Below are 17,669 nucleotides of genomic sequence, written 5' to 3' on the forward strand. Positions count from 1 at the left end.
TCTCCAATTCACTATTAATGTCTCATTTGCTTTTTCGACATTGTTCATCTTTTACTTTTAAATTGTATTTTATTATTAATCTATAAGTTGAAACATAGTCAAGTGAGATCTTGTTTGATTCATCTCAATATAAGGATTATTTATATCAACTTTTCAGAATTTTTAATTATACACAATTAAAGATATTAAGAATTGAATAAGTGCATTGGATAGAGTGTAAAAAACAAATGAGACATTAATAGTAAATTGAAGGGAGTATTATCAATACAACTCATCCCGCCATCCGTATCTACATTCTACTTCCACATATTAAATCCGAAAATTTTGCCCAAAAACAATTGATGGGGAAATAATTTTTTTTTTTGAGATTTTATATGAGATGAAAAAATACATTACATGTATGTAGGTCATAAATATAAATAGAAACAATACAAATTTAAATGAGACAAGTTCTAACGAAAAGCAAAGGTAACAACTTTAGATCAAATTCGATTTCTATTATATAGGAAGTTTAGTTAGATCTATATACCGGATAAACTACTCACTACTTATAAAGATTAGTGGGATTCAACTCATCCACAACAAATACTCAGCCTAAATATGTCTAAATATGTATCATAAAAATTTACTAATATTAAAATAAATCTAATAAAATCTCACGTAAATATATTCTACCTTAATCAAATTTTTCACTTTTAAAATATTTCATAATGAAAAGTAAACAACCAAAAAGTATATTTTTATTTATATACAATACAACCAAGGTTTTTTTTTTTTTTTTTTTTTCGTACATAGGCCTACAATGCAGCTAAAACCCATAAATAAATATTTCAAAAAATCCACTAACTTATCACAATTACAGATTTCTTAGATTTCCGATAAGACTATGCTTCTTTCAGGAAAGACCTTCGTAAGCACCAAGCTTTACCACCATTTCTTCAGAGAAAAAAGCCAAAGATTCATTACAACATTTTCTAAAAAACCACAATTTTCCGACTCTTCAGACAATAAAGGAAACCCTAATTTTGGATTGAAGAATTCGAAAAAGCTTTTAGCTCAATCTGGAATTGCGATTCTGGGATTAGGGTTTGTTGATGCTGGGTAATTACCAATTTAACATTACCATTACCAATTCCTTTCTAAAATTAATATTTTTTTAATCTTATTATTGTGTTCTGAAATGTTGAATTGATCAGGTATAGTGGAGATTGGTTAAGAATTGGAGTGATTTCAAAAGAAACAGAGGATTTATTGAAGCTTGCAGCTTTTTTAGTGGTTCCTGTATGTTTATTTGTTATTTTCTTTATTAATAGAAAACCTGAAAACTGAAAATTCAACTTATGTTCATCAGAAGTACTCTACTTTGATTAATAAACGATTATGTATATTGAATGAAGTGACACGTGATTCTTTGATTTCATAACATATTACTTTAATATGTGAGAGTATTTTTTTAAGTTATATGTGTAAATTCAGAATGATCAAAGAAATATTCATAACTTTTTTTTGACTGGAGTATTCGCTAAAGGAATAGGAAGGCTAAGCGACGGGCATAGTGAATCAAACAAACTTAAGAAAGCGGTCTAATTAAGATAAGATTTAATTCTTAAATAATATTAGCCCTCTAAAGTCTAAATAGACTCGAGCGGTAATTTAAGTGCACTTGGCCAATGATGTGCCTAGCACCCTTGTCATGGTCCTTATCAATGCAAGCTAAAACTTGCTCCAATAAGTGCCCAAAACTCATCATTAACACTACACCAGTTTGGTACTCGACTCAACAATCTTCCCCTCAAGATCAAATCCATCCTAGCATTAAATGCCACCCATCTTGGTGACTTCTGTTCAGCAACAACAGGTGATTAGGATCTTGGCTCCCCCTTAAGACCAAATCTCTCATCACTTTTCTTTATACATCTCCAATCATGGTAGTGACCATCAATAAATGTTATCTGTCTAGGTGACTTGAACTTTGCACCACTCTCAACATGATGTAGGTCTCCTCTCATTAGCAACACATATTCCTTGTTGCCCACATCATACCCTTTGAGTGCATTAAGCATCCATTTGCCACTTTTAAGACTCCATCGGTTTGAGCCTTGATGGTGTACTCCTTCATTTCTAATATCTTCAATAAGAGTAAATTCTTCACCATCTTAGGAATTATATCACGCTCCAAACTTTCTCACAATGTAAATATGAATCTTCCAATTCACATTTCAAATGGTCTCTCTGGTAACACATCGAAATTCTCTCTACAATGACTTCAACAAACTACAATGGCTTCAACAAATTCTAATGGCTTCAACGAGCCTTTTAAGCACATGGCCACTTCTACCATCCCTCTCTTCTAAATTAATTCACAACTTTTAACACATCAAGGATATACAATTTCGCTCTAATATCAATTGTTGTGAATATGAGCACACAATTAGAGAAGGAAGATGGGATGAAGAAGAAAGGACAAAGCACACAACACACAGAATATGAACAAGTGAAAAACAAGCAAACCACGTTTTAATGGTGATGATGAATTCAATAATTACATTAATCCTGTCAGACTCAAGACCACCCTTAAAGCTAGATTCACTCACAAAGAGTTTTCACTTACACAAATACTCTTGCATTCTCACTAAGGATTCAATAATCTAAATACATGCGCTAGCTTTTTCTATTTGCTCTTCTTCCTTCCTAAATGTCCCTTTTAAGAGACTAATATAAATAAAGGAAAAGGAAAAAGAAAAAAAGTTAATGGCTTTTGACGATTTTGGACGGAAAAAATTAGAAAAGGTTACGGTTGTAAGACGCTCAATAATACGAGGGTACCATTGATAATCAAAAACTTTGGGATATCATTGATAAAGTGCAAAAACTTAAGGGTAACATAGGTAATTTTCTTAAATTTAATTGAATATGTAAAAGTTTTTCATTGGACAACATTATCTTTGTTGCAATATGTAAAACAAGTCTATTAGACAAAATTAAGGCATTGACTTTAAATATTTTAACTCCAAAGACATTATACATCTTTTATAGAGATGTCTTGTTGTTTGTCTCAAATCTTCCTATTACCAAAATGAGATCAACTCGATTTGTCCATTTTAAGAGAAATTTTTTTAGTCACCAAGTAGTGAAATTTTTGTTCCATTTTGAGTTTTCACCCTTATTTTACATTATTTTTAGTTTTGAACAATGTTTCACCATTTTCTTTTAATCTTATATACATTTTAATTTTTTTTAAAAAAAATTTAATCACATAATTTATTTACTCTCTTTATTTATTATTAATTATCTATTTTTTTCTTAAATACAATTAATTTTCTCTTTGCTACTATCTTAAAAAGACTTAATAGAATATATATTTTTTATGTGAATCAATAGTGAAGGTACACCTAATTCGGTAGCTGGATTTAATTTATAAATGCCAGTCAATCATGACAATCACGTTCACCAACATACAATTTGCCACCCGACCAATAATAAAAATGACATTAAACTAACCAATCATAAGCAATAGAAAACTTCAACTTCAAGTGCACGACATGCATTCATGCACTATTATAGATCATGTTCCTTTTTATTTTCTTCACAATGCACCAAACATCAATCAAAACCAACCTTGTATGGAAATCTAGATACGAGTTATTCTAGGTTATGACTCTACTTATTTGATTAAAACTTTACAATTGAGCTGATTCAGTGTATGATTACAAAATGAAAATTCGGTCCATCTTATAATTCTATCTTGCGTGGAATACTGAGTTGATAACTATAACTATGACTATGACCAAGTAAAAATATATAGTATGGCTTTATCAAAGCTAATCCTTTTGACACACCTAATCCCTTCACAAGCACATTTCTTAATATCTTCTCTAGGAAATTAAAAACTCTACACTTAAGTAGTTAGCTAGATAGCTAGCCATCCAATTTAACAAATGAATCCATGTTTCATTTAGTATGGCTTTATCCAAGCTACACCAACTAACAACATGCTCCTCCAATAACATCATAATACTTCTTTTGCTCTTCATTTCCCTTCCTATCTTAATCTTCAAGTTTAGTACCACAATCTTGTCCAATCCTAATCAATTCATTGATTCCATCCTCTTCCAAACAACACAATCTCACCCTCAAGCTTCTGATCTTCATTCAAACCCATTAATATTGCTCAAGATCATCCTTGAAAACCACATACCACAGCCTCAAAACCAATCCTTCAAATTGGGTTTCATCAACTTTGATCAAAATCTAGATCACCAAAATGGGTTTAAAGAGTCTATGATCATAAGTTTCGAGTCAGTTTCGTCAAATGTAACATGGGATAAACTGTTTCCAAAGTGGGTAAATGAAACAAACCAGCAAGGGGAAGATTTGTGTCCTAAGATGCCAATGCCTGCGCCAGATAAGTACATTGGGCTAGATGTTGTGGTGGCAAAACTGCCATGTGGGGATGAACAAGAAGAGGTTGATAGTAATGGGAAGAGGAGAAAAGAAGGAATCAGAGATGTGAATAGATTACAAGTAAGTTTGGCAACTGGGAATATTGTGGTTGAGAATGGGATGATTAATAAAGGGAAGGATGTGTATGCTGTGTTTATTGCTAAGTGTGAGCCCATGGTGGAGTTATTTAGGTGTGAGGATTTGGTATGGCATAGTGGGGATTATTGGGTGTATAAACCAAATATATATAAGTTGAAGGAGGTTATTAGTATGCCTTTGGGGAGTTGTGCTCTTGCTCATCCAAATCATCCACATTCAGGTTAGGTTGTTATCATTTCTTATGTTTTAGCTTTTTAACTATCTTACGTTTTAAAAGTGTCTATTATTATCTATATATGAGTTGTTCCACATCAGAGAAAGAGAACAAAATATGCCAATTTATGAAACTTGAGGATTAAATTTTAAAACTACCAAATGGTTTGGGTTTGTATGTAGGTTACTTCTTTTCCTTCTTGTTTGGATTGCGTAGACTCATTTTCTAACTTTTAACATGGTATCAGAGTCCGATTTATTGTTGGCTCTTTATAACTGGGCATTTAATCTTACTATTGGTTAAGGAGCCTCAAATTGAATGTTCATTCCCTATGAGTTTATAAATAGAAGAAAATATGTCACTTTATAATTTGAGAATTGAATCCGACAACTACCATTTAGTTTTAGTAGTGAACATCATTTGGCCGGGTATGTATGTGAGTTACCTCTTCTTATTGTTTGGGTTGTCCAGACCCATTTTATAAATTCTAACACTTACCAATAGTGTCTCATTAAAGTTGCTATAATCAATCTTAAATCTCTCCCTTTAAAATGCTAATCGTAGTAATCTCAATGAGATGAATAAAAATGTAACTATTTTACTTTTAGATTATTTATATGATGGAGTGCTACATTTTCTCTGGCATAAACAAATTTTTGAGATGTTAAATTTAGAGGTATATATTGTGCTTTTGTGTCTATTCTCGATAAAATAAAGAATTATAACCATTTGTTTCAAATTAAAATAATCTGTGTCTATGATAAAATGACTATATGTAAATTACTAAATTATATGCAGTGGCTTCTTAATTTTGTGAAGACGTTGATAATGTTTGTTAATAGTTATTATTAAGAGTATATTAGAAAGAGTATCTTTATTTTTACAATAATATTATAGATATTAATACTCGAATTGTATTTGAAAAATGTGAAAAAGTTAAATGTAATCAATATTGTATAACGTATAACATTTTCATCGACAAAATACAAATCAGGTAATGAACACTTAGAAGCCCAAAGGAGAAATGGAGTCCAAAATTATGATACAAGATCAGCAAGAGAAGCTTATGTTACGGTTCTCCACTCTTCCCAAGATTATGTTTGTGGAGCAATAGCTCTAGCCCAAAGCATCCTCCAAACAAACACCACCAAAGATCTAGTCCTCCTTGCAGGCCACACCATTTCTAATACTTCCATCATAGGCCTACAAGCCGTGGGTTGGAAGGTTATACGAATTGGTCGAATCAAGAGTCCTAATGCCAAAATCAATGCTTATAACAAGTGGAATTATAGCAAACTTCGAGTATGGCAATTGTTCGAATACACCAAACTCATGTTCATCGACTCTGATTTCTTAGTACTACGTAACATAGACCATCTTTTTAACTACCCACAACTATCGGCTGCTCCTAATTATAACGACAAATTGATATTCAACTCGGGAATTATGATTCTAGAACCATCCAAGTATTTTTTTAACTATCTTATGAACAAACGTTACACTCTTATGTCGTACAATGGGGGTGACCAAGGATATTTGAACGAGGTTTTCACTTGGTGGCACAGGTTATCGGTTAAGGCCAACTATATGAAGGATTATATCGAAGAAGATAGTGATCGACTTGTTCCTAAGGATCGATACACGATTCATTTCCTAGGGATAAAGCCATGGTTATGTTACAGAGATTATGATTGTAATTGGGATAGTAAGATATATCATAGATTTGCAAGTGATGATGCACATCAAATATGGTGGAAACTCTATGATACAATGCCTAAGGAGTTGCAAAAATATTGTGGGATGACAGTAAAACAGGATCAAAGTGTACGCTATAAAAGAGCAATGGCTAAACAGGCTAATCTTTCTGATGGGCATTGGATGATTGAGATTAAGGATCCTAGACAATATCATTTAGTGGAGTCTATTAATGTGGATCTTGCATCCCCATAAATGATCAATCATTCAGATATATCTTATCCAGTGTATCTCGCTCATAAAAACTATAGTCAGGTTCTGAAAAGGGATGAAAGACGACAACCCATACCTATAAATGATCAATGCTAGTTTCATTTTTTGTTGTAGTGATGTAATTGCTAATGTGAAACTATAAATTAGTCAAAGAAACAACAAATTAATCAAAACATTTTTGGGATGAAAAATTAATTAATGACTAGTTGCTATTCCACTTTCTATATACGTTTGTAAAATTCGATTACTCAGTCGGTTTAGTTAGGGCTTAAAATGAGTGCAGACTTATATTGGGTTGACATATCGAGTCAATCAGTTTTGGATCAAGACAAATTCAATTTAGATTTTTATTCGGTCGTTAGGTAAATACGTTTTAGGTCCAAGTTGATTATACTTCATGCCAAATTGAGTTTGGTTATACCATTAGTCGGGTTATTTTTTGTTATGTGTTATATTCAAGTATAGTTATTTTGGGTTTGTATTGACTTCAGGTTGATTATATCATGTTCATGTTAAATTCGAGTCGAAAAATCTTAGGTTCTTGTTCTTTTGGATTTAGATTAACTTTTGAAGGGACATATTAATATTAAATTGAACTAAAATTCATAATAGATTAGGTAAGATAGATTAAATTCATGTCATAATTATTTTAGCTGAAATTCATGTAAAATATATACTCCCCTTAATAATGTAAAATATTTGAACCAATAGGATCTTTAATAAATATTTAAAAAATCAAATTTGATCTTATTTGAAATGTAAAATATAATTCATATGTAAAATTAATTTTTTTTAAAATCATCTATCCAGATTAAATCATATGATAATTTGTAATAACTATTTTCCAATTTTTCGTATTTGCTATTTGGAAAATAGAATTCATTGTTTATAACATTCATGGCTCGACTGAAGTGGTATTATTAGAAAAATATTCCTCGTAAATACTTTTACGAATTAGAAATATTGGTTTTTTCATTATAACTTTCAAATAATAATATGAATTTTGTGAATGCAATTTCAAGTTTAGTAGAGGTTACGTAAGCCGTATATTATAGCTTTAAATTATTTTAATGATTTTTTTTTATTGTAATGATAAATAATGGAGTATTATAATAATAGATCTTGGTGTTAATAACACTGTAGCAACTACCAAAATAAACTTTTTATAGAAAATTATTGATTTGTTGGAGAGATAAGATAATAAAACAAAATTGTGTGTAAAGTTTTAAGAAAGTCTAAATACATGCATGAAAATTCAAAGAGAGTAAAGAGAATCATGTCTAAATATGAAAATGTAGTAAATTGATTAGAATAAAAAAAAAATATAAAATGTTGCAAATTAATTTAAATATAGAAAGAACCACATTTTTCATATTCTAAATTCGTCACTAAATCTAGGTTTTTGGTGGTCTTCTTTGCATCATGAAGCATTGTTTCATGTTATGCTTATTTTTTTATTATTATAATGATAAATTTAAGATTTTAAGTATTAAGGGTTTTGAAAATGGTTATGTAATGAGAACAATAAAAAACAAAAAAATCATGATTTATTGTATATGAAATACATTTTTTAATTAAAATTGAATTAAAATAATAATTCTATAAAATCAAGAATTACAATCAAATTGTTAAATTTATTGTATTATTTGTCATTTAATAATTGTGAAAAATGATTATAAAGTAAATATGGTTATGGAAAAAGAACATGAACAATTATGTACACAAACCATATACGGTCAAAATTGGACACAATGTGTATGTTGTTGCTTACTGAATTGAACGAATCTACTATCGTTGTTTTGCACTAAGAGAATATATAAATACCTAATATAAATCATTTTATCATTCTATCATTAGACAATTATAATATTTTAAAATATTATTTAGCAATTATAATATTATTACTTGTTGTGTGACTAAATCCCTAAAATTTATGATTTTTTCTATTTATTTCCTTCTATTATTTTTATAATACATTGCTTTTGTGTTTATTTGACTAATTTTATATTTATTGATTTGACCTAAACTTGTGAATTGTAATATTTTACACTACTATTTGATAATAAATAGAGTTGTATATTTGTTATATGAACTTTTATGTGGTCATTTGAAGTTTTAATATTTTGATAAAATATTTGATTTATTGCAGGAATAAGTGGATTTTAAGTTGTGTAATTTTATTTTTCAAATTATATTTTTTTCTCTTGTCTCTGTCAATAAAATGCAAATTCATTTAACTAATTGCTCTGCAAATATAAGAAAACTTTTCTTGATTTAGACATTGTTATGTTAGTGATTTTTGCATTGAAAATTGACCTTAGAAATATCTTTGTTTGATTTTATATTATGTATTGGTGCATACTTTATTTTTCTTTTCCAACATTATAGATTTAAATTCTTTTTACCTATGTTTTATATTTTTTTCGTTCTATTTTAATTCTATCTGATAGTAACATGTTATTTGAAGAAATAACATTATCAATAGTAAGTAATATGGAATGAAGGAGTGATATAGTTAGGGCCCATACCTTTGAAAAAAATTAGAGCTTATAAATTATTTTTCGCCTCGAGCCCCTATTATCTAAGGATCGGCCCTGATTGTAGGAACACACTTTTAATTTATATGAAAATGTTATAGGGTTATAGTTGTTTAATATTGTTTTAAAGGAGAAGAAGTGGAAAGTATTTAGTAATGGATATGATTTTAGGAAAAATTGTTTCTAAAAAGCCAATTTTTTGACTATCTGCAAATAAAGGGTCAACGTTTCATTTATTCAATAAAAAGACAACCTTTGTCTCATTTTTGCAATTAAAGAGATAGTTTACTGGTAACCGATTAGCATTTATTTCGCATACCTACCCATACATATTTGTCTCTGTCATCACCACTTTATTTCAAAATTCACAAACATCTTCCAATTCCCTTGCAAACTCACGAAAACAGTGCTGCATCTTCCACCTTAATTTCATATCTTCAACCCACGAAAAAACCAATTGTTGCATCTTCAACCCTCGGCCAAATCAGTTGCTGCATCTTCAACCCAAAAAATCGATCCCTTTAATTCTTCTCTAATGGCAACACAAATGCACTTCTAGATAAAGTTGATTTCCACTAATTTATCACAACCTAAGTAAGTTTCTAACTCTAAAATTCTGCAATTAATGTCTTATTATTGATAATTGTTGATTTGCTTAGTAATTGTTGGAATTTACTATCTTATGGTGGAATTTGGTTAAACATATTAGAAATTAAAATTTTTGTGTAATTGTGAACATAATAAATGAAAAGGTGTCTATTAGAATTTGGTATGGGGGTAAATTCAAGGAAGCTAAAGCTAGTATTAATTATGTTGGAGGTTTTGGTAGAATAATGGAGGTAGATCCAGATGATTTGTCCATGGATTACTTGATGAGTTTAGCTTATAAGTGCAATGGAGATAGAGGTATACAAGGGCCTTTTTTAAGAACTTTATTTCTGGTTTTTTTTAAGGAACTCGAGTTAACCGGTCACAGTAGGGTTGCGTTACCTGCTATTTCTTTATTTGCAAAAATGAGACAAATATTATCTTTTTATTGAATAACTGAAACGTTGACCCCTTTATTTGCAGATGGTCAAAAAATTAGCTTTTTAGAAACAATTTTTCCACGATTTTATTATTGGTTGATGAAGCATTACCACAACCATGTATTTATAGTGCTAGTACGTCGGTTAGTACTTGTGATACATTTCTAATCATTTCTACTTCAAGGTGCTAATTTTTTTGAGATGAAACTTCAAGTTGCTAATTTAGATAACTCTAGGTGGCTTATTAATATCTAGATATTTCTTGAGATATTTTCTTTAGATTTTCTGGATATATTAATTCAAATACACATCCTAATCTGAAAATTATTGTACTTAAAGTTTTCTTCTGAATACGATATACTTTTCTGGTTATATGGAATTCGTGAAGATATATGTGTGCTAGCTGCTCTATTATCTTGCAAAATTATAGCTTAATCTCTTTCTTGTCGACCAACTCGCAAAATGTAGTAATGATGTTGTATCTCAATGTGTTTTGATCTGTTATGAAATAATGAATTCTTGGTCATTGCTATTATTCGACGTGTTTTCGTTTAATATAGTTGTTGGTTGATCTTCTTACTTATGTTGCAGATCGATTAGTATTTTTCAGAACTAGATTTATTCGCATGTTGCACTTATAGTAGTAATGTACTCTGCTTCTGCCGAGGATAATGCTATTATAGCCAACTTTTAGTGCTAGAGGACGTATCTACTTATGCTTTTATGGTCATATATGCTTTCGACCCAGACACCTTATGTGTACCTTTAAGCTTGAAATTTCCTTCTGTTTTGTACATGATTCAATTGCTCTTTGTACCTTTGATGTATTTGATAATCGTTTATCTAAATGATACTTGTTTGGATCACTCATTAATTTATACGCAATGGTCGCTGCGTTTACTATGTCTAGTCTTGTGTATGTGAGATAGATTAAAGAACCAACCGGGCATCGATACATTAATACATCGACTTTTATTAATAGTCATTAATTTTTCATGTTCCTTTGTCACTATAAATCTTTTGAATGTAATTGAAATTCATGGTGATTCTAGAAAATATTACTCCTCTGTTCCTTTTTATTTTTCCATTTTGCTTTTTCACGTATTTCAATGTAAATTTTGAGCCTCGATATCTAATAGTACGTATAATAAAAAAATTTGTAAAAATTATATATTAAAATTCTTTGCATCAAGACAAATCTAACAAGATCCCACATTAACATATTTTGTCTTGAATATATATTTCAAAAATCAAATTTAAATTTCTCTCTTATAAAGTGGAAAAACTTATAGTGGACAAACAAAAAGGAACGGAAGAATTATTAAACAACACTAAAATTCAGAGAAGAGAAATGGTATGCGCAAATAATTAAAATAGCCATATGGGGTTATTTATATTGTAATTTTTGTCATGAAAGTGTTTATATATTTTTATTTTTATAAAGGAATAATTACATTACAGAAAATCAGACAATATTTTTAGTTGATTGATTTTTATTACACTATATTTGGTAACTAAGATAGTCTGATTGCCTACACACTGATTGAAGTTGGCTAATTTTTTTTTGCATTTTATTTGTTTCCATAATTGTCATCTGGTTTAATATTTTTGACGTTTTTCCTAAGATTCAAAATTGTTATCATGGTAGTCTAACAATGTGAATGACTGATTTTAATGATCAATTAAATGAATTTTATATCATTTAAGTTTTTAATAACTATTGTTAGAAAGAGGGCAATTATGTATTTCTATTAATTTAATAAATTGCAGTATACTTGAAATGAATGTAATTTATGTTGCAGTATAATTTTCCACCAGTGTCATTCCATTTTTTTATCATTTCTTAGTATAATTTTCTAAACTGTACATTTATATATAATAGTGTAATTGGAATAATTGTGATTTATTGCATCCATTAATGTATAAATTTTTCCAAAAATGCAAATGTGTAAATATGGTAAGTCAAAAAATGCAAATCAATCAAATTCCATTAATACTTTCCAATAAAAAAGGATAAATGGCTTACTCACAATCACATTGCCTTTTGCTATTATACAATAAAATTAATAAAATGTATGATACTCTAGTGTTCTCTTATAAGTGTTCTCTACATTTGATACGAATTTGGAGGTGCAAATAACACAAACTAGTATATGTGCCTGTACAATGTACGGATATATTAGACTTTTAATTTATATAAGTTCAATAATTGAAAGTGGAAATTGTACTAATATTTAATGCATCATATTGTAAATGACGTAAAAATAAAAATTACTGTATAGTCTTTTGAATAGATCTAATCCATGCACAAAACTATAGTTTTCAATCACTAATTTATATTTAAATACAAATGTAATAAACAAAAAGGTAAGTTTTATTAAAACAGAAATATTAAATAATAAATGATCATAAATAGTTATTGACTAAACACATAATAAGATATACATTTGAACTTTCGATATAAATTCATTTTGATGAAAATTAATTCAATTTAATATTTATTTATCTAAAAATTGTGTATTAGAATAATTTATGTCGTAGATTCTTAATTAGGTTTTGAAAATAATATGTGTAAGATTTTTTCTAATTGATATTGTTAATGATATAGTTGTTTCTTTTACCTTAATTGCATCGAACAAAAATTCAAAATAGTATTTGTTTTAAGATAAATAGCACATAAAATAATTTTTATTATTGGCATCAAAATATTAGTCTAATTTTTTATATTGTACTAATTGGTATTGAAATTAAATTATCTAATTGCTAATAATATTTTTTAATATGCTAAAATAACATTTGATATAATTAGAGTTATTAGACTAAAAATTTAGATATCAGAATCATAATTTTAATTATATACTTATTGATATTAAGTTATTCAATATTATAAGTGTTGTTCATATTTTCGATTTTAAATTATTAATTAACTTTTAAAAATAAAATGCATATCTCAATTCCTTATTTATTATATCAAATCAATCATAAATTGAGACATGAATTAACTAATTTGTGATTGATTTTGGTATTTTTTTTTTTTTGTTGATGATTGATTTTCTTATATTAGTTTAAATTATTATATTGATTTCTTAATTTACTAATTCTATATTATATAATATTCAAATAATATGAATTTATGATAATATAGAGGTGGATAGGATTGAAAAGAGAGTGAGCTATAAAGAAGCAAAACGGGCGGCAAAGAAAGCGGTAACGGAGGCAAAAAAACCGTGGTTATGATGACTTATATCGGAAGCTTGATACCAAAGAGGGGGAGAAGCAAATTTTCAAGTTGGCGAGGACTAGGGCCAAACAGCGGCAAGACTTAGAGGCAGTGAAATACATCAAAGATGAGGGGGGACGAGTTCTCCTGAGACAAGAGGAGATCAAAACCAGATGGCTCCAATACTTCTCCCAGCTGCTCAATGAGTATAGGGGGCCAAAGGAGGCGGATAATCAAATTTTTGACGTCTAAACACCACTAGAATATGGGTCAACGAGTGATTTTAACACAGGAGAAGTAGGAGGAGCTCTCAAAAAGATGGGGAGAACAAAGGCGGTCGGGCTAGATAACATCCCGATTGAGGTGTGTAGGGGTTTAGGAGAAGAGGGCATTCGTTGGCTGACTAACCTCTTCAATATTATTTTGAGGACGCATAAGATGCCAGAAGAATGGAGCAATAGCACACTAGTACCTCTGTTTAAGAACAAAGGCGATGCGCAAATATGCTGCAACTATGGAGGTATCAAACTTCTAAGCCACACAATGAAAATGTGGGAAAGAGTGATAGAGGGGAGAATTAGACATGAAACGGTGATTAGAGATTATCTATTCGGCTTTATGTCAGGAAGGTCAACCATCGAGGCAATTCATGTTTTGAGGAGACTGATGGAGAAATATAGGAAGCGAAAGAAAGATCTGCATATGGTGTTCATTGACTTGGAGAAAGCGTATGATAGCATACCACGACGTGTAATCTGGGATAGCCTCAAGGCTAGAGGTATTTCTTCAGTGTACATTGAGACCATACGAGATATGTAGGGATGGCCACAGAGCGGGTTACCCGGAACTGGAACCGGAACCGTTCGCGACAGGTTCCGAACCGGCCCGAACCGTGAAACCGCCGGAAAAAAAAGTGCATGAACCGGACCTAAGAACCGCGGGTTGGAATCGGAATCGGTCCAACGGTTCCATGGAATTGGAACCGGGACCGATCCGGGTGAACCGGCCCAACGGTTCCATAGAACCGGAACTAGAACCGGGACCGGTCCGGGTGAACCAGCCCAGCGGTTCCATGGAACCAGAACCGTGAATCTAGCCGTTGAACTAGCCGTTTATAACCGTTGGGGATTTTTCTATAAATACCCATCACTTTCAATCATTTTCATCCACAACTCATCTCTTCTCCTACTCTCTCTACTTACTCTCTCTACTTAATTACTTAATTACGCAATTATTCTCTTAATTACATAATTAGTCTTTTAATTATTTCTTAATTTAGTTAATTACATAATTAGTCTATTAATTATTTATTTATTTATTTTTTCTATTATTATTTCAATATTATCATGTCTTCTTTTTTGAAAAAAGCCTCTAAAAAAGTTACTAAAGTGGCAAAATCATTAGGAGGTTCAAGCTCCAAAAGAAAGGCCACTTCAACTCCGTCTATATCAACAACACCTTCGATTAGTAATTATAATTATGAACCAAATTATCCAGAAGGGTACGACCAAGAATTACACAATTATGCAGAAGAAGTGGAAAGAGAAATACAAATCGATGAAGAAGAAGAAGAAGAACAAGAAGAGGAACCAACGACCCCTACTGAGATACATAGATCTCGACAGTCATCAACAAGATCACATGAAGAACAACTAAGTGATTTATTAGATCCAATTAGAGACATAGTGAAGTGGCTTAGAATTGGACGAGATAAAGAGACGATATAAGCAATTATATGACCATTATCAACTAAAAAAATTGTATTGGTCATTAGATACTCCTACACGTTGGGGCTCAACCAACGATTTATTAAGAAAAGCGATTGCTTATTGTCCAGTTATAACACAACTTTATAGTGAGTGTACAGATAGCTATATAACTGATGACACATGGGAACTAGCTATAGGTGTACATAAAATATTAGAAGCGTATGACCACGCAACTAAGATTTTTTCATATGTTTACGAACCAAACGTTCACTTAGTAATAAGTGAGTGTATTACTATTTTTTATCATCTTCTTAAACATACGGATGATGATACTAACCCATATTTAAAGCCTTGCAGATATGATGGATAAGTGGAAGACATATTTTACCGATTTTCCTTTTATTTATGGAATTGCAACCATTTTAGACCCATGTTTTAAGACAGAAGTCCTTACTAAAGTAATTGGATTTTACTACAAATCATTAGATCGCCCGCCTAGTGATATACATAATTATGTTGGAACTTGTAAAAAACTTTTAGCAAAAGTTTATGATTACTATGCTAGTGTATATAACCCAAAACGCGATACGTCTAGGCGTGCTAGCGTCTCGGCACGTCCCTCTTATTATAATTCCGTAATAGCTAATATAATGAGCCAATATGATATTTTTGTAGGATCATCTTTTTCTTCACCCTCCACTGCATATTTAGAATTAGATAATTATTTTAAACATCAATTTGAATTTGACCAAGGTAGCTATAATATTTTAGAGTGGTGGAAAGAAAAATCTATAAAATTTCCCATATTATCGAGAATTGCAAAGTATATCCTTGCAATTCCTGCTTCTACGATTGCGTCGGAGTTTGCTTTTAGTGCAAGTAGAAGAGTTTTAGACGAAAAGAGATCTCGTCTTGCTCCACATAGTATTCAAATATGTGTTTGCAAGAAAGATTGGGATCAAGCGGAGATTCGAACACAAGGACTAAGGAATGATGATGATCAAGGCGATGATGATGATCCATGGATGATGATGGATACATCTGCATCATCGTCAGGAGGAGAGTCAGCGGAAGCATCTAACCAACCAGATAATGATGACGAAGACGAATAGGATCAATCGGGCAACGATAATCAACATTCAACAACTACAAATAAAAGGTATGACAAAGAACTACGTGGGCTTTGATTCCTTCGGGATACGTAGGCAGCTTAGTATTCCTTTGGGTACAAGGTTCAAGTCCATTTTCTCCCTCTTTTTTTATTAATCATCTTTATCGACATTATCGTTGATTCGTTTCTTATTAATTTATTTTTTTCATTCTTTTTAGTAAATATTTTAATAACGATGACAACTTGATAAGAAATGAATTTCGCTAATAATCAAGTAATCATCAAAGGTACGTCCGCAATATTATAGTATTTTTATATTATATAAATATTTAAAGGAAAAATAAAAATGGAACCGATGGTCCGACCCGCCCGTCCTGCGAGTTGGAACCCCCGGAACTGCCTCATGAACCGCCAAGGAAATGTTTGGAACTGCTCGGAACCGGAACCGGAACCGAAATCGTTCACGACAGATTCCAAATGGAACCGAAACCGGATGGAACCGGAACGGAACCGGCCCAACCCGGACCGTGGCCATGCCTAGGGATATGTATGACAGAGTTTCGACTAGCATTCAAACACTGGTGCGGATAACAAAGCTTTTTCCGGTTAAAGTGGGACTACATCAGGGATCGGCTCTAAGCCCTTTCATTTTTACTATCATAATGGAAGAGATCTCTAAATTTATTTGGGAGACGGTACTATGGTGCATGATATTCGTGGACGACATTGTGCTGGTAGCTGAAACTATAGAGAAGGTTAGTAACAAATTGGATGAGTGGAGGGAAGCTTTAGAAGGTAAAGGATTGCGCATTAGCCGTATGAAGACCAAGTATCTATGCTGTGACTTTATTGGGACATCACCGGTAGGTGAACAAGAGGTGTCCATAGATGAAACAGTTGTTAAGAGTACAACCAAGTACAAGTATTTGGGATCGATCGTTCAAAGGAATAGGGAGATTGATGGGGATGTAAATCATCGTATACAAGCGGGTTGGCTCAAGTGGCGAGCAGCCACCGCATTACTATGTGATAGGAAATTCCCAAGCAAGTTAAAAGGAAAATTCTACCGGGCGGCAATCAGACCTGCTCTGCTATATGGGACCGAATGTTGGCCTGTAAAGAAGATTTTCGAACATAAAATGGAAGTTACAAAAATACGTATGCTGAGGTGAATGTGTGGGCACACATTGATGGATCGAATTAGGAACCAAGAATTTAGGGATAAACTAGGGGTAGCCCCTATATCTGGAAAAAAGCACAAAAATAGATTGAGGTGGTTTGGTCATGTGCAGAGAAAGACTTTCGACACCCCTGTGAGGAGGATAGAAAGCATTATAGTA

General features: G+C 31.3%; 2 protein-coding genes across 2 annotated transcripts; both read left to right on the forward strand.

The window, feature by feature from the left end:
• The first annotated feature begins 808 nt into the window (after positions 1 to 808).
• Positions 809 to 1,436, forward strand: LOC130828181 (uncharacterized). Its single transcript, XM_057694025.1, has 2 exons — positions 809 to 1,101; positions 1,197 to 1,436. Exons 1-2 carry the CDS (start codon positions 887 to 889, stop codon positions 1,327 to 1,329), a joined length of 348 nt encoding a protein of 115 aa, XP_057550008.1. The 5' UTR covers positions 809 to 886; the 3' UTR covers positions 1,330 to 1,436.
• Positions 1,437 to 3,326: 1,890 nt separating this feature from the next.
• LOC130828182 (putative UDP-glucuronate:xylan alpha-glucuronosyltransferase 5) lies at positions 3,327 to 6,941 on the forward strand. The gene is made up of 2 exons (XM_057694026.1): positions 3,327 to 4,762; positions 5,751 to 6,941. The coding sequence occupies exons 1-2, from the start codon at positions 3,961 to 3,963 to the stop codon at positions 6,704 to 6,706; spliced, it is 1,758 nt and encodes a 585-aa protein (XP_057550009.1). The 5' UTR covers positions 3,327 to 3,960; the 3' UTR covers positions 6,707 to 6,941.
• The last annotated feature ends 10,728 nt before the right edge of the window (positions 6,942 to 17,669 follow it).

This window comes from Amaranthus tricolor, chromosome 12 (assembly GCF_026212465.1).
Source record: "Amaranthus tricolor cultivar Red isolate AtriRed21 chromosome 12, ASM2621246v1, whole genome shotgun sequence".
NCBI classification, from domain to species: domain Eukaryota; kingdom Viridiplantae; phylum Streptophyta; class Magnoliopsida; order Caryophyllales; family Amaranthaceae; genus Amaranthus; species Amaranthus tricolor.